The sequence below is a fragment of the Crocodylus siamensis genome, chromosome 7 (assembly GCF_052110815.1).
Source record: "Crocodylus siamensis isolate JL-2025a chromosome 7, ASM5211081v1, whole genome shotgun sequence".
Lineage (NCBI taxonomy): Eukaryota > Metazoa > Chordata > Crocodylia > Crocodylidae > Crocodylus > Crocodylus siamensis.
The window spans coordinates 82,388,771-82,407,588 of NC_143401.1; the positions used below are offsets into that span (position 1 = coordinate 82,388,771).

At 41.7% G+C, this 18,818-nt stretch overlaps 1 protein-coding gene across 13 annotated transcripts in view; it reads right to left on the reverse strand.

Annotated features, from left to right (window-relative positions):
• TACC2 (transforming acidic coiled-coil containing protein 2) overlaps nt 1–18,818 on the reverse strand; it is a 222,784-nt gene that overhangs the window by 44,200 nt on the left and 159,766 nt on the right. For all 13 annotated transcript variants that reach the window (XM_090058538.1, XM_090058541.1, XM_090058540.1 and 10 more), the window contains 2 exons: nt 6,555–7,872; nt 282–342 (listed from right to left, as the gene is read on the reverse strand). In XM_090058538.1, the coding sequence (XP_089914664.1) occupies nt 282–342; nt 6,555–7,872 (1,379 nt within the window). The remainder of the gene's footprint in view (nt 1–281; nt 343–6,554; nt 7,873–18,818) is intronic.

An 18,818-nucleotide genomic window follows, 5' to 3' on the forward strand; every position in this document is an offset into this window, starting at 1 on the left:
TTTATAAATGTTTATCATTATTGTATTAATATCACAGCACAGGGTTTCCAAAAGAGAACTCTGCAACAATCCAACTGGAATTCTTAGGACAAATGCTCGGCCTAATTAGCACTGCACTAATGAATCCTGAGACTATAGATTTAATAAAGTATTATGACTGGAGGCCAAAATGTTCACAATCCTCACCAAACCACAGACTTGTTCATTTATACCAATGCTGTGTCAATGTTTTTTTCCTGCAACAAGCAATAGGTATGTATTAAAATAAGAAAGTACTTTACCTGTGAGGGAGGATCAGAAAGTGGAGATCTTTTTGGTGACTTTTTCACCCTAAATGTATCACTAAAAACAAAGTTAACACTGTAAATATACCATACTTCAGAGAATCATCAGCATATTACACTTAGTAATAGAGAGCTAAAGAAAAAAACCCACCTCTGCATAACTTCCTTATTTAGGCATCCTTCCAACTGACAGCAACCCCACAACCCCATGCTTTTAGCATGCATTTTGGATAGGACTTAGATCCCCAAAACAGCACAATAAACTAAGTATAGTAATAGAATTAAACAGGCTTGCCAGAGGTCTAAATCCAGAGGGAAAGCTTGTTCAAATTAAATATTGATGACTGTTGACAGAGAGAATTGTCCAGTGGTCAGGGAACTGGCACAGGACTTGAATTGAGGTTCCTACTTTGCCACAGCCACAGCAACTGTGAGAAACTTAGGGAACTTAAGTTTGTCCCACGACTGGCCCCTTGAAAGCACCCTACAGCCATGCCGTGACACAGCAGTGTGCAGCTGCAAAGCACTTTAAAAGTGACCGATCGCATGACAAATAAACTCTTCTGTAATGAGGGCTCAGACGAATGTGCTCCAAGGCTTGCAAGGAAAAACTTTTTTTTGCAACTATTTAGTTGGTTTAGTAAAAGGTATCATCTCTACCCAAAGCGTTTTGTCTCTAAGGCAGTGCACCTTCATTAACTTCTGTCTAGCCCAGCCCAGCCCCACCCCTGGTGCCGTCTGCAGGAAGGGCGGAGGGAATCCTTTTACCCCTACTCCAGCTCAGGCTGGGCATACCCCAGTCTAGAGCTCCCTCCCCTCCCTTCCTGCAGACAGCACCTGAGCTGTAGGGGGTGGAGCGGAGAGCAACGGAGGGAGGCCTTAGGGGAGTGAGGCTGCAGACATGCAGCTCTTCCTGGATCAGCTCCAAAGTGGAGCTCAACCCCTCCCCACAACACAATAGCAATGTCTGTTGAGTCGGGGGAGAGGGAGTCACTCTAACACACAGTGCTTTCGGTGAAGTGCCATGAGTTAGAGTGAGAAGCTGCACATCTGTCAGCACTCTTAACTAGTTCCTTTGTGCTTGAGCTCCCCATTTGCAAATCGAGCATAATGGCACAAGGGTGATATGGGGATAAAAACTGGGATGCCCTGAGACACTATATTCAGGTCCAAGTACCTTAAGAAATCAATATGTCCTTGATGAACTGCCCAAAAAGTTTGGTGGTAGGATATGCATCACATGAGGGCCAAACTATATCCTCAAACACATGTGATAGGAAAATGAAGAGTCCAGGACAGAACTTGAATCTACATGGTATTTTAAAAGGAATATATGGACTAATGCAGCAACTGTGATTCTGGTTTTAATACATCCCACAGCATAAATTTAAAATGGAACAATCTTAAACCCTTCAAGATTTCACATTTTCCAGTCAAGCACAGGGAAAAAGGAATTTGCATATGTATTATTATGTACAGTTACAGAATAGTGGAGGCTGGTTGGTTTCAACCAAAACATTCAACATATTCCCTAAAGAAAACAGGTCCAGATAAACTGGGGGTCTGTGAGTTCTCCAGAAGCAAGTTGCCCAACTTGCCCAAACTCACATGGAAGGAGCAGGAAAACAGGCTACATAATCTGAGGTGGAATTATTCAAAAAAGAATTCTCCTATTTTATTTTATTGTTCACTGCTTCATTTGATCTTTTCTCTTATATCAAAATACTACATATTCTGTTTGCATTTTGTGTAAACTGGTAGAATGGATCTCCTTACTGTATGCTTTCAGTAAAAAGTATGACTCATAGAAATGTCTTATTTATTTTTATACATAATTTTTGTTGCTCATTTTATTGTACTCGTTTGGCAAAAGCTATATATAACGTACTACTAGTAGTACAATACTTCTTAGATAGGTTTAGGTGCAGTTGTGAGCATAGCTGACCAGCTCTGCCCCAATTGATGACTACTGTTTCATCAAAAAAAAATCACAATAAAGGGTTTCACTTGCTAGAGGATAAATCAATACTGCACCTAGAGGCATATATGATGGAACAACTGACCAGCTGGTTGGGTGGGTGTTCTATGCCAACCATAAATTACTACATTATGAAAATGTAGATAATGAAAACAATTTATACCTTTATAAAGAAATTATAAACTTTATCAAATGTCTAAGAAATACTTCATTACTGTGTTGTATATCATCACAGCATACTAAACAAGCTGATAAGGAAAAGGAAATTTCAATGCTTTTACCTAAGACATCAAATATATATAGCTTGAATTAGCTAATCTTCCTTGACAGGCAACCAGACATGGCTATAATAGTTTCCTCAAGCTCATTCACAGCCAGGCAGTGTCACTTAAAATAATTTCTACATTAGCCAGAAAAAGAACACTGGTAATATAAAGCTTCATGCCCAATAATAATTGATCATGCTGAAAATAAATGCATAAGTAAAAATTAAAAGGAAAAAGCCCAACATTCAAATAAGGCACTTTCACCATAACAGCCACAGTAGGTTAAAATTACTTACAACAGAGAACATACAGACATCACATCTTCTACCATCCTAAGACAAATAAGATAAAGAAAAGAGAGACAGACAGAAGGAACTGACAAAAAGGATAAACCTGCAGACACTATTAATGTGTTAGAGAAAAATCATCATGCACTTTTGATATCAGCACAATCTTAAACATGTATCTGGTGGAAGGGGAGGATGAGGAGAGGGAACATTCTTAAGCCAGTTTGTTTTAAATCCAGGCTTATGATTTATGCCATTTCACCTCATAAAAGCCATTTTCAAAGGTAAGTCAGTTAATCTGCTTTCAATGTTTTGCCCATGCTTGCCTTTTTTGAGGCTGACCAACTGTTTTCTTGTCAAAATAAAATATTTGTTACTATCAGTTTGTAAAAAACATTCCCAAGGAAATCAGTAGCCATTAAAGTTTAAGTAAACCACATGAATAGTTTGGGCTCTTTCATGTCCATTGATCTACAATTAAAGTGACAGAAAAAATCTCCTTGTCTGTGTAATAAAGGCCAAGAAAAAAATTACATTTCTTGATGTTTTCATAGTTTCAGCTCTTAAAAGAACTCAAGTTTGAGTTTTGAGAGTTCAGTTGATTGCTCTGAAAAAATGACAGAAAGCAGAGTAGATTTGTACCTTACAGACTAAGAGAGGAATAGCATAAGCTTCAGAAGCAGCAGGCTTACTTTGGATGAAGCCCACTGATTTAGTTGGTCTATAAGGTGCAAATCTACCCTGCCTTCTGCTTGACTTCAGACCAGAACAGCTGTCTACCGCCCTCTGAAACCTGAGATAGCTCTACTTGAATATCCTACACTAGCCAGTCTTCAGGCATGTCCGTACCTGTCAAATTTCATGCCGCACTTTTCAGGCAGGACGGGATCTTGAGACTGAGCACTCTCCCTGGCCAGACAGTCTTTTGAAACACTGGATGCTTCCCAGTCATCAAGTACTTGGGAGAGCTGAGTTGGATCTAAAGGGGCCACCCACTCTTCCTTCATAGCTAAGCAGGCACTGAGGGAACAGCAGCTGCTCTTTGTTCAGTAACATGTGAGCCAGATGATCCATCTGAGAAGTGCAGTTAAATATGTATACATGATTGGAAAGCAATCTGAGTCAAGCTGCAGCCTCTTTTGGTACAGTGGTGGATGTGGGTTTACAATGGTTATACCTGCATTCAAGAGAGCAACTGGTTCTTTGTGGGGACGCCGGTATGCACGATACTGCATGGCACTGTGACATCAAAGTCCTAGAGAAAGACTAAGCCAGTGACTGGCTCCTTCACATCTCATGGGGATAAGTTGGAAATAACTGTGCACACATTAGAAAACACACTGAAGGATACAGTTTCAAAGTGGTCAGCAGGGATTTGTTTCTATGGCTCTTACTAATGTTAATAACTCCTGGCTCCTCAAAACTACCCCTTGGATCAGTTTAATAAAATAAATGAAATCTTTAAATGTTGACGTAGCAAATTAAACTAAGCATGATGATTTCTGAAATGAAGACCAGGAGATTAGTTCATGCTTAGAGCTTCCTTTCTGCCTCTAAACAACTCCTCTGGAGCAATGTCACCTTTCCTTGCACTTCTTGCGCAGGTGAATCTCCTTCCGCAGCAGGAACCCTGTGCTCCTGTCTCATCCTTCCTAAATCATGCTTCTTCTGAAATGTATCTTGTAGAAAACTTTGGTGCTTTTGGCATGCTAGAGACAATGGCAAAGATCCCATCTCAATCCCAACGTGCTCTGTAGCAAATCTCCCCAAACTGTACTGTCGTCCTAGGCTATTCCTAGGATATAACCATCAGCATGCAGAGTCTTGGCGAAAAAGGAGACTCCAGAGGCTTCTGGGGACAGGTGAATCCTGGAAGCACAACTAATGAAACGAGTTACCTTAGGGAAAACAACGAGTGCAGAGGAGCTCCGTGCCTCCTGCAGAGCCCTGACAATAGGGGCGGATTAACACGTGGGCCCCTGCCGACCTAGACGGGCACCCTGGCCATGGGCACCCAGGGCAGACAGCGTGCACCTCCTCCTCTCTTGCCAAGGCCAGAGACTAGGGGGCAGACACAGGGCTCCATGCGGGTGGCAGCATCTTTCTGGAGCCGTCTGTTGCCAGGAGGCCCCATGGGTGGCTCCGCTCCCACGCGCCGCTGTCTGCAGACAGCCGCTGGCACCTGCACTGCTGGGATAGCTCCACCCCACCAGTGCTGGCAGAGGAGTCGGCGGCCCTAGCCCTGGCCCCAGCCTGTCCTGCAGCGCTGGGGGACCATAGCCCCGGATGTGCAACACCCATCGGGTGGAGGGGCGAGCTGGAGCTGCCCACACCCCAGCAGTGCTCGCACCCCCTGGCTCGCCCCAGCTACACTGCGGAGGCTGCAGCCTCCTGGTGGGCATAGAGGCAACCTGCCCTTGCCTGGTGGGGGGCCTCCAATTTTCTGCTTGCCCAGGGCCCCAATAACCCTTAATCTGCCACTGCCTAACAAAGCATTTCCCTGCTTCTTTTTTTTTCTACAGGGAAGAAAATTTTACTCCAGAGGGCAAAAGCAGGAGGCAATTCTCTAGTAAGAACTCCATGCAGTGTTTTCTATTCAGACTCCAACTTCTGGAAGTACTAAGGCATTTAAGGACCAGCCTGTCCTTTTCTATACATCTGGTTTTGATGACTACTGAAGTAGGCTACTGCTCCAGCGATTCACAACATGTGCACAAACCTAATGGCTTAATTTCCTACATACTAACACAGGGAACTTCCTGCTAGTTGTAAATTGCTAGTGTAAGGCCCTGGCTGCTGAAACCCCATCTAGAATGACATTTGAATTCCCTTCCCTCAATTACCATCCAGAATGACTTCTTTAGACTTGGTCTTTTTTGGGCCAAAATGGAATGCTTTATTTTGGGGCATCCTTTGGATTGCAGGAGGATGAAAGATGCCCTGGCTCTACATTCATCTTCCTTTATTTTCTAAATTGCTCTGAACTTTGGGCGTTTCACAAAATGTAAAGCTAGTAGGAAAAAAAACTGCACCTGTAGAGTAAGACTGGAGAAAAAACATCACCCATAACTTAACTGAATAAGCTAAGCACTAAATTGTTAACTAACTGAACAAATGTGGCAGATAGAAGATTCTCCTCACAAACTTAGCAAATGGATATAGAAAGAGAAGATTTGCCTAATATGTAGCAGTCAAAGGGTATTTTGATCCTCTTGTAGACCGGTACAGTATTTTTAAGGAAACAAAACTCAAGCCTAAGGACTATGTACAGGAGTAACAAGTCACAAGATCAGCCTCTAATTAATAGGGCAGGGAACTGTCCGGTCTGCATTGATGAATTCACTGCATACATTGGTTTCAAACATGACAATGATACACAAAATGAACCTCAAAAATTTGGCACTAAATTTTTAAAGTGCAATTACAGACACTTTGAAATCAAAAGGAACATAGCGACTGTTAGACCTGGTCCTGCTTAAAATAATTCAACCATCCATCCACCGATCTAGTTAGTTTTGACATATTTCCATATTCACATCAAGTCATTTTGTGCTGAATGCCTCGCTACATCAGGACTAACACTGTAAGACACAGACGTGAATTTACTTGTCTGGTAATCTATTCCTTATCACGTTGTTCCTAACCTGAATGAAGCTTCTTCGAATATAAAACCAAAGTAATTATGACAGGATGTGTCAGGCTCTTTCTATCCAAGAAACATCTCTACCCTTTAACTTACGTCTTTAGTGGTGTCTTCTTCTTCTTCGCAGGTTTATTTAAGTTGTCTCCTTCAGTTCCATTTGTTTCACTGGCATTGGCTGGTATCTCAAAGGAGGCTGGAGACTTAGAAGGTGAGCTGGCTATCTTACAAGACGACTTGAAAGGGTCAACAGAGTCCTCACACATATCTGGATCAAAACTGTATGTTTGTTGAGGCAATTTGGGAGATTCTTGCATTTTTGTACTGGAAGAGAATGGGTTAAAATTGGGATCATCCCACTTGTCGATATCAAAAGTATAAGAGCCTTTTGTGATAGGGATATCATTTGGATCAGTGGGTGACTTGGTTGGTGTGGTAGGAGCATTGTCAAGCTTTTCCACTGTCTTTTTAGTCTTTGGCCTCCTTAGTGGCATTTTGGCACCAGGCTTTTTGCCTACTTTTTTGGGTGGAGGAGTGCTTTCCGGCTGGTCGTCACCGCTGCCCTTTTCCTCAGAATAATCGAACTCCAGCCTCACAGCAAGGCCTTTGACTGGCGGATCCTCTTGCCCGCCAGTGTCAGAGGGAGTCACCTCCACAGCCTCTGGTGCCGTTGTAAGAGGTAGAGTTTTCTTACTGGCAGAGGGAGAGTTTTGCACTTTGCTGCCAGTACTAAATGCACTAATCGCTTCAAAATTATCTGGATCAAAAGGATAGGAGGCTTCAGGCACAGCAGGGATCTCCTGCTTTTCAGCAGAGATTTGGGAAGGCTCAGGACATTCAGGTTTAACTGAATCAACCTCTGCCTCAGAGACTGGCTTTTCCTCACATGGGGGAGAGACTGCTATACTAGTGTCTGATGGCTCTTGTTGGACTTCTTTCACAGGTGGGGCATCTGCAGGTTTTTTTGCTGGCTGCTTCTTCTTTAAGGAAGCGGGTCTGGGTTTTTTTGTTCGCTTTAGGGTACTACACGCACTACTCGAACCTGTATTATACACATCTGCTGCTGGAGTTACTGTCTCATTATTGCCAAGATAAGATGCTCCATCAAAATCACTAGCTTGCAAACTAAGAGATCGAGATAACGTGGACCGGGCAACTGGAACAGAATCTGTTGATTTTCTTCGAACATTCGCTTTGGGGTCACGATTCTTTGTGTCTGAAGAGCTTGGTCCTAAGGTATGGAAAGAATCTACCAACTCAATGTTGTCAAAGTCTAAATTGTATGTCCCACTGCTAGCTATGGGTTTATCCTCATCAAAGACAGCAGAAAATGAATGGGAGGGAGGACGAAAAGGGCTTTCTTCAACTGATTCACTATGGGATACATCAGTTACGGACACAGTATCAGAACAGAATCCTATGGGGAAAAAAGGAGAAAACTCAGTGAATTAAACAGATCAGTCACTGCAATAAATTATTACGCCCCTGTATAAAGTTTTATTACATTTCACCTTCTGCACATCCATAAACAAAATTGAAGAAAAATAAATAAATTATACAAAATGAACCAAGCCTAATTGAAAAGAAGTCTCTTTACCATTTTTGAGTGTTCCAAGGCTAGTGTATTATGTATAAACTATATAGAGAGGCTTGATAAAATGTTTCTGTTTTTCAGTTACTCCAGATGTAGTTTTCAGGAGATCATACACTGTGAATGGAAGAATATGCTAAATACCCTAAATTGTTAACTGATCTACCCTGCCTAAATGATTATTTAACCACATTTTCCACTATGATAATGGTTTGAAAGTTTTCACTTAAAAATGTATCAGCACTCTTTTTAACAGTTTAGAGGTTCAGGTCTCTTAAATTTCGGTAATCTGGACATTACTCTCCCAGTTTAATGTCCTACATTCCTCTCTTGATCATCACTCACTAGGAATGTGGCTTTCTCTCCTGAACACAAACACTACTTCAGTACTGCCCAAAGTGGGGATAATTCAAACACCACATCTGTCCACGGCCCGAGTTTGATAACTCTACATTCTCTTTCCACTGCTTTCAATATAAAAGCTAACTGTTCAGACATTTCCAAATTTTCTGTGAGAAATAACACTGGAAACCATGCTGAGGTTATTTCAAACTCACTTCACGATATATTTTTAATCAAGAGTAGGAATAATGTTAGAACTCTAAAACCAAAAGCATGCATCTATTCTGATTAAAATGTTTACATTTGGGTTCCCAAAATGATCAAATGAAACGCTACTGAGACATTTAAAACAAAAGAAAGAAGCAAAAAGATGTCGTAAGGTACACGCGCAGAAGGGATCATGGAGTTAGTGATCTTTTACTTCTTTTCCATCTTTAATATCCTGCATGTGACTTAATAAATGGCCTTGAATAGCCTCACCATGATGTACTGAAGTCAAAAGGCAAATGCCATGGGCTAGATTTAATCTTGTAGCAGGATGTGGACCAAAGATGACTATCAAAGAGCAGGATAAGGCTTTCCAGTGTAAGTCCAAACAGCCAAAATGCTGCTCTACGTTTAACTGACTGCATGTAGTCAGTAAGATACCTACCATACACCAGCTGAGAACTGAAGTTGAAGCCCTCTACATCAAGGCAAGTAGTAGTCGGCACAAGAGTTGTGTGTGTTGGCTTCAAGCCCACAAGAACTCCTCCACTCCCAGACTAGAGATATTCTCAGCTGATCAATTAGAGCCAGACCTTAGGGGATGGTGCAAAGCCAACCTAACAAGTTATTTTCTCCTTGGATCCTAAGGAAATACTGCCAGATCATGGCCTTCTTTACTTCTCTCTTCCTCAAATTCAGAGACCCCATCTTATCACAGGGCTTCCAGGATCAGGCTTGGGGGCATTTGCTCAGATGGAATTGAAGACTGGAGTACGCAACAGGCAGACAGACCATCTCGCTCTGTTGTGATGGTGTGAATCTGTCAAATTCCTACTTACCATATAGGATGAAGTCAGACAAGGATCATTTGAATAGGTTTATATTCCACACCCCCAAACCTATCTGTCCCAGGTGTATTTAGCAGGCAGATGCCCATCTCACAACCTGACACTAATTAGAAGTCTAATTTAAAAAACATTCTCTATCATTATGGTCTCACCAAACAAAAACAGTCATAAAAAATTGTGACGGGCATTTATAAAGAAGATACGATATACTGACCCTCTCATTTTCTCTTGCTTTATATATTGGCTAGGGTTTTGAGGTTGATGTTTCAGTAGGACTGTGCCATTAATGACATCCATAAACAATGTAGCTTCAGAATGTACATTTGGGATAAATGTTACTCATCACATGGTACGTTTAAGTAATGGTGTTTAACACAGCCAAAGCTAAGTGCTATGGACTTTGCACTGTGTTCTCAGAATATTTTCATACAATCGTATTACTCCACACCAGTGTGTCAGACTGGTTTGGTCCCCCAGCCTGGATCTGGACCAAAAGGCTCCTTGAGTGCCAGATCTGAACTGTAGGGCTTTAATGGGCCAGGTCTGAACCCAAGTCTGCCAAAGAGGCAAGCATTAGCAGGGGAAACTGCACAGGTTAATGCAGCTGTTGCTCACTTTGCAGACTAAAGGTGCAAATTGCAAAGACTCTGCAGGCAAAGCATACGATTACAAGTTACTAACCTCTACATTTTGGATGGTTGCCTTGGTTTGCCTTTATTGCCTGGCAATTACTTTGCTCTGCAGGTGGTTCAGTGAAGTGCCATATACTTGCAAGAATGAAAATGCATTCACTGTTGGTTTACGTATTTGTGGCCATCTTATTACAAATACCTATTATCCTGTGAGTTGATCACTACTCTGTAAGACATTTTAAGACTTTTTCACCAATGTGTTTTAAACAGCAGTAAATCCAAATATGTTTAGTAAAGCAGAGGGCTACAAAATATGCATTCGATAGTAAACAAAAAGATATCGTCTGTCTGCTGTCTCTTCATTTGTATCCAAATCAAAGGTATTTATTATCCATAAATAATACCTAAAATAAAATCAGATTGTTCTTTGATTTTGTTCAAGGAAAACACCAAAGTCTTTCAGGCAGAAAAGCACTATGGGGTCAGATTTGGATTATGTTTATCTTGGGACTTACATATCTTCTTTTATAGTACAGTGCACCTGTTTAACTCATCAGAGATTAATGTATTTGACTGTCTTTTTTCAGATTTTACTAAAGACAGAATTTTAAACAACAGTTTGCTACCACTTTTCTTGTCTGGACCTGCCTGTCATTAATTCCTGTTAGTACAGCTAATTTCAAAAGTGTGGCTGGCATATCCATCCAAAAGTGTGGCTGGCATATCCATTAGAAGCGTCACAATCACATCAGCATGATTATGATTTGTTAACAACTGGAAGCATTTAAACAAAACATGTTTCCTTTCACTTTGAAATTTTGTATCATGTTGCATGCTTTTGCACATGTTATATGCTCAAACACCTACCCCGTGGGCTGGATGAGTGGCTTGGGGACAGTCTGCAGCCTAGGTGGGGCCTACAGCTTTCCTCCCTCCAGCATACTGGATCTGGTGCCTGCTGCAGCAATCTGGGACCTATGCTGCAAGCGGCGTGGATCCTAGACTGGTTGGAGCAGGCATCATGCTGGACGCAGTTCCTGCCCCAGCTGGACTGCACCATGCACGGTGTCCATTCTGGGAACTGAGCCACACAAGCGCCCACTACAGCCAGGCCGGGACCTGCGCTGCCCGTGGTGCTCACAGGCATCACATGCAGTATGGGTCCCAGACTGGCTGGAGCAGCTGCTCTCTGAGGCACCATCCCAGAGCTGCCGCTTCATGTGGCATAGTCTGGTTGGGATGCGCACCACATGTAGCGCAGTGCCCACTCTGGCTGGTCCGGTGTCCGTTGCTCCATACGTGGCATCATGTTTCAGCCACTCCAAGGTCTGAGTTGCACAGGTCTGCTCAGTCCCAGAGGCACCACTGGGGCTAAATGGCAGGGCTCCATGGGCCAGATCCAGCCTGCAGGCCATATATTCAACATCTCTGCTCTAATATAATATAAAATAAAAATACTGAAATCAAAATGAAAATTTTGATGAACCCAAAACATGCATTTTAATTTTTTTGAATGTAAGATTTCAAAATGTTGGGATTTCATTCCAATTTCAAAATTTTCCATGAACTGAATTTCCATTTTCTGTACAGCTCTGCTAATTAACACTTCTTCTCATTTACCTGTGCTATCTTTGTACAAAGAAGAAATATTTACTACTCCAATTTCAGCCCTGCATTTTATTTGTGAATGGGATGAGATCACAGAAAGCAGTTCCTCTTTGTTTCAGAGGCAATTGTGTGTCTACAGAGGGACCTAGCCATAAATATTATTGACAACTATAAAGAACTGGAAGGCTTGAAGACACTGGATATTTCCTAAATCAGCATTTTCAGACTGAAACCTACATTTTCATTTTTGTAGGAATAGTAACTACAAAATTCCTGTTTGCACTTGGAAATTTCATTGAGCCATGTGAACCAAAAATTGTATTTTTGGTTTTTTGGATTTTCTTTAACATGAATGCCAATAAAGTAGCACTGCTTCCTGAAAGTGTTTATTTCCTTATTCAAAGGATTATGTTTGGATTCAGTCTTGCTGGATGTTTTTTAATTAGACTTGCCATTGCCAGCTGAGCTGGTATTCACTTTTCACACAGAGAGATCCTTTTTTAATGCCAGGCAGGTTCCTGCTAAAGACACGCCAAGTAGAGTTATAAGCCTCCAGTACTGGTCTAATCTACACATTTTCCATGGGGAGAGGGTGGAGAATAGCTAAATGGAAATCAGAACAATAAACCATTGCATAGCTCTAATATGTTGATGGGGTATACAATTTATGAAATAGATTACAAGGAATTGTCACAAGTAAGAGTTGTTTTTATGATGATTAGCCAATGCTTTTGTTAATGCAGACACCAAAAAGCACAGAAAGGATTGAGGCCACATTGTGCTGAGAACTGGACAAACATGTATTAAAAAGTATCCCTGCCTTGGAGTGCTAAAAATCTAATGAAGCCATACAAAAAAGGCATCATAGGGTGGTGCAATGGCTTTGGTAAGAATATGCTTTACTTTGTTGCCTTAAAAAAAAAAAAAAAAGGATTTAAGTTCTCTTGAAGGCAGCTCTAAGTAACAGATAAAGCTGCAGTCATTTCCTACGCTTTGAAGTCAGTGTTGAAATCCTATAAACACAGTTCTACAGAGAGTGCAGAGGTCCTACTGCCTTTTTTTTTTTCACAACATGCTCCTGACCCAGCCCTCGGCTTCTTCCTATAGGATCGATGTCTGCTTAATACATCAAGGGGAAGCACTGTTGATATTTTTATTGCTGCTGTCTGAAAACAGGCAGCCCATCAGGAAAATATGGGCTTTTGGTAGAAATTAATTGTTATGCAGCTATAGAACCCCTGCCTTGTTACAGCAATATCTGCTCAGCCCCTCTAATGAGAGACATGATGGAGAAGATACGAATTGTATTCACTGTTGCAAGACAACGCGGCTGTATTATTACAAAGAGCTTTTTAGAAGCTGCTCTTTTGACATTAAAGTGCTTCAGCAGCGCGGGGAATTCTGGCCTCCCAGTTCAAAGTGATCTAAACAAAGATTACTATGACGATGTTTTGTTACAAAGCTGGCAGTTTGATAATAAAGGAACACATTATGCAAAATACATATTATGCAAAATGCATATTATGCACTTGTTGGAGGCAAAATGCACCCCTCAGTAAAGGGCTATCACAAAGCCTTATAAGCCAGTTGCGTTCCATTTTTAGCCCTCTGTTGTACACTTAAACAGGCCTCAGTGTGGATGGATATTAGTTACTATTCAGTGGGTACCTGTGATTCCATAAGCCACAATGGAGTAACTCGTTTTTTTTGTAGGACCCTTCACTTTCTAGTCAAACCCAAGTCCTTACTCAGACAGCAATCTTGAAATGAATGGTGGTGCCTAAGTCAGTCCCTACAGCTGTTGTTTATTTTATACCAATCTAAGGCCTATTATACAACATTAGTCATGACTCAGGATGTTGCCCAAGCACATCAAGCTCACACTGATATAAAATAATCAAAAGCTGGAAGGAATGATGTAGGCACGACCGTTCATTTGGAAGGGAAAAAGGTGCTCACACAGTATGGAGCTGGAACTCGTGAGGCACTAGGTTTCTTCTAGAGGTCCCTCAGGCACCGTCTGGGTGGGCTTCACCGCTCTGTACTTCTGTCTGTCTTGTGTATTTAGCTATTTAAGTTCTGGATTTTCCCTTACTCTGTACTGAAACAGAACCAAGTTCAGTGAGATCTCATTCTCAGTAGAGCTTCCAGGTACATCTGTAATATAAATAAGAAGGGAATGGTAGCAAAGATGAACACCACTTCTACAAATTCTTCACGGATGCTTGTATGTTAAAAAATGATGAGGGTGTCTAATGCCTGTAGCCTGTCTATAGCCTGGAATAGAAGAGAAAAGGTAGTGCAAAGAATTAAACTGCCTACACTAATGTTGGGGAACTATTAGGGTCCTTTGCCCCTACCCCCCCACCTTTCCCTCATTTCAGTAAAATAAATTCCTGCTTGATTTTTTATAGTCACTTACAGAGAAAAAAATGAACCACTAAAGGATATTATCAATCTGTTAGGTCTGGAGGACAGTTGAAACTATGACAATAAAACTCCAATGGTCTCCAAGTAACAATAGCATGGATTCAAATCCATTTTTGTCAGTTCATCCTTTTTAAAATAATACACAGAAAAGTCTGATTTGTAACCAAAGTTACTTAAAACAACTCTAATGCAAGTGATAGGAATTCTTCAAGCTATGTAAAATCGGAAGTTTTACTGGCATTATCATTACTTTATTGTTATCTTTTGTTAGAGATGGATGAAAGAGGCAGCATTCAGACTGAACCTACAGTAGCACTGAATGTACAGTTCATATTTGACAGGCCCCCTATAGTGACAGAAATTGTAATTTGGAGATGCTCCCTTACTTGGAAGACTACAGAGGTCGGGAGTTGGAAGATGGTCCCTCAGACCAGTCAGAGACTGAAGAACAGCAGAAGTTTGCTTACTGCTCCACAAAAAAAACCAAACAAAAACCCCCAAACTTTCTTTTTATTCACCTACGCCTGTGTTTATTAAACCCAGTAAATCACTACATCCTCTCCCCCCTGCCATCTGTCCTGGTGAAAAAAGTGCAGGCAGTAATCATCCAGACTCCAGCTGATGGAAGCAGCCGCAGAAGCAGTCAAAGGAGGGAACTTCAGACGTTCAGAGAACTTCCTACAGTTTGAACGAGGCTTTTTGTGCCTTGTGTTGACTGGTTATTGTCTTCACCACACTCCCTCCCACTCCATTGCCACCAGACTATGCAGTCGTGCTCTGTCTCCAGCTCAGCCAAGACTGAAGTATTCCATGCAAAGTGAAAAAGGAACAAAGGAAAAGATTGACGCCAGCCCCCCACTCTTTCCTAACTGGTGAGATATTTAGGTTCAGATCCCCCAAGGCAGAGGAAGGAACTAAACCTAGGTGTCCCATAACCTGGGTCAATGCCCTAACTTTTGGCTACTAGCTCAAAGGGGAGGACCTCCCCCATGATCAACACCTTTGCCTATTAGACCTGTATTTATAAATAGTTACAATGGTTTGTAAATAGTTGCAATATTGTAAATAGTTAACTATTAACAATATTGTAAATAGCTACAATTAACTATTGTAAATAGTTAAAATGGTTTGTAAATAGTTACAATAGACACTGGAGACGTGTGGGGGGTGCACATGCACCCCCTGAACGTGGCAATGCACTCCCTGTGAACAGGCGGCGCTTGCCCCCTGCCCCCCCGACAGCGCTGCGGCTGCCTGCATGAGCTTGCTGTGCCCCCACACTCCAGCCTCCGGGGGCATGCAGTGTTCATGACAATAGAAATCCCATCTTTTCAGACTATAAAGCATTAGTTTAAAACAAAATTGCTCATACCTAGTCATATTGCTCATACCTAGTCAAGAGGCTTTGGGCTAAAACAATGGTTCTCAACTGGGCTGCAACAGCACCCCACGGTGCTACGAGGCCCTTTCAAGGCTGCCACAGCACGGACATGGCAGCTATAGCCACTTCCAGGTAAAAATGCCTCACACATCTCCTCTGGAGCTGGAGAGGGGAATAGTTGAGGCAGGAGCAAGCAAGGAGGCACAGCTAAGGTGCAAAGTGGCCCTGCATGCTGGCCCCATATGGTATGCAAGACTATGTCACCTGGCGTGCAGGGTTTTCTGCACAGCTTTCCACAGGTCCAGCAAATTAGCATCAGGGGAGCAGCAATGAATGCTGCCACCGAACATCTGGACCCACGGGGAGTCCCTTAGGCCTGATGAAATGACTTCTGCAGGCCGGATCTGGACTGTACGCCAGAGGCTGAGCACCATTTCCGAGAACTACCCAGGTACTTACTCAAAATAAGGCTGCCTGGTGACTTAAGATGCCCAAATCCTATCCTTTTAAACTCTACCTGAACTAAATAGACTAGTACTGTTGACAAGTTTCAGCTTCCTGGAAATGTTTTACCTCGATGCGATAGTCCCTCAAGAAAACAAATTGTGGAGGTGGAACTGGAAAGGAAAAGAGCCCTAGCAAAGGCTGCTGAGAAGAGTCACTGAATCAAAGCCACCACGGCCGGCTCTACTTCCAGCTTCTGGTCTTCCCAGGAAGCTTCAGGCGACTGCCCCCTACTGCCATTCAGCTCCTTCCCGTGACCGCAAAGGAAGTTTCTGTCTCACTGTCTTCTCTCCAGTGATGGATGGGATCCATGCAGCAGGGTTTACACTACCAGATGCTGGCACAATCCCAGGCTCAATCTAGTCATAAGGTTTAGCTATATTTTACTTTTAATAACATTTATTAAACTTACACCGGAGTTAAGCTCATTAAAAACTCGCACCATGTCTCCTCGGCAGTAGGGTCCAGCTGTTGTGCTAATGATATCATGGGCATAATTACAACTGTCTGCATTAATAAGTGTTGTTAGCCCTACGTGGAATAATCGATTCAAAACTTCCTAGATCTCCCCCAACCCAGCAGTACCCAAACACACCCACCCCTCCAACCTCACTTTGAAGACAAAGGCACCCAGTCTTTAAACTGGAAAGCACAGATTTACCTTGTCTTCTCCCTTCCTGCATGCCAGGCTCTGCAGGTGCCCCTATTCCTCTTTTAATGAAACGGCACCAGTGCAAGCTTTGTTTGCTAGCTTTATATCGCCAATTAGGAGCTGTGCTTCAGCTGCACAGAAACCCCATGCACGGGACTGACTTTCTTTGTGTGCACGTATGCAGATTTCTCAAAGTGGCTTTTACAGTACAAACCGTTTCATGGCTCACGCTGCGCAACAAGTATGCAATTTCGCTACACAGCCATTTCAGGGGCACAAATATCTTCTAACGGAGTCTAAAAACAAACAAATATTGCTGCGTTGTTCTCCTGTGCTTAAATTGTTAGTGTTTTAAAACATCTTCTTTTCCTTTTCCAAGTCACCCTGTTAAATAACTGCATTTTACGTAATTATGGACTGCTACACGTTCCTTCATTGGTTTGTTGTAACCTGCCTCCCGCAGACAACTTACGCATGCAAATAATATTCATACACCTCCAGAACAGCTAAACAGACTAAACGGCCTTTAGCCCAGTAGAGCACATGTCGGTTACATATTCAGTCGCCCGTCTTTTCTTAAGATATCCGGGAGAAACGTGGAGAGGAAGGGGAGAAGAAAGAGAAGCACATGTGACAGGAAAGTACATGTGTAATCAAGGGTGTGAAGTGAATGTGAATCTGCTGCAGTAATTAAAGACCACACTCCAAGCCTGCTTATCTGTTCCTTTCTTCTCTCTGCATTTAAATCATATTTGCAATCAGGGAAATTAAGGTTTTTCTTTTTTACAGAAATGATAAAGGAGGAGGAAGTCTGTCTGGATTTTCCTCTTCACTATAGCAATGTGGAAAAGAATTCCTTAGTATTTTATCTTGATTTTATGGCATCTGATTTTATCTTAGTATTTTATCTCGACTTGGTGGTATCTTAGACAATATTCTGGACATTTGCTAAGCTAAACTGAAATATAAACAAAACTCAGCATTTTGAGGATTTATAAATCCCAGACATGTCCAAAAGAAAACTGATTATCTGGAGATGCTTCAGGTACTTATATTACCTTACAGGTTAAGGTCCATCAGAGCTTAGATTTTACAGAGTGCCCACAGCTTATTGATATCATTTCATTTATCAGTGAAATGCAACCACTTCTGTAGCTGAAGTTGGCAGCTTCGGAGCAGCGCACAGCAATGCTACTCATCTGTTCAGGATTAAACATGAGAAAACGATCCAAATGAAACACAAAGAGAACTTTGAACAGACAAAACAAACCTATCTTTATGGACCAAAGCCAGGTTATTGAGCTAACTGACTTTCTTTTACAAACAGTCTGATGGGGAATATCATGGGCATAAGATGTCAGGTTTTCTCTTTTAATGCACAGATAAAAGCTACATTAAACGTGCTGCTAAAAGAGTTCCTACGCTCATACCTTCTAGTATTCAATTTGTCAAACAAAAGGAAATGAAGCTTCTTTGGCGAGAGTATGCTAACTCTAACATGTGATATGCATATTTTAAAGAAAATAAATTGCAGTATTGTTACAGACATGTTTTATACACACAGCCATGCTCCTGTGTTGCACTTTACAATGAGTAGTCTTAACATTCCTAGTAGCCCAGTACGATTTTCTTCAGATGACATTAGCATATCATTACCTTCCACCTCTGTTGAAATAAGGCCCGTAATCAACTTCCTATTACTGATCCATGAGCATATCATTATATTTATAATGATCTATAAATACTGGACTAGTTTTGTACTATTCACACAACACTGGAAATAAGGAAGCTGATTTAATATAGAAAACCCACAGGCAAATTCTCTAAACGCCTTTGTATTTCTTTGTTCCATGAACAATGTTATAAACCTGACACTCCACTATGTTACTGCAATGTAACTCCACAGGAGAGAAGAGTGCAGGAAGTTGCTTGCTTTCATGACAGAAGTCTTACGACCCCAAAATAACAGCACTAACAAGTTAAGTTCTAACTGGAAAACTGGACAGCCTACAATGTTTAAAACATACAAAGTATAATATTAAAAAAAAAAGCCACAACAAAATGATTCTGGCAACTGCAAAATATTTCTCCTTGCAACATCTAATTTTCCAGAAGACACTCCAATATGCAATAAACTGACAGCTGAATAAAATACACCTTTGCAATCC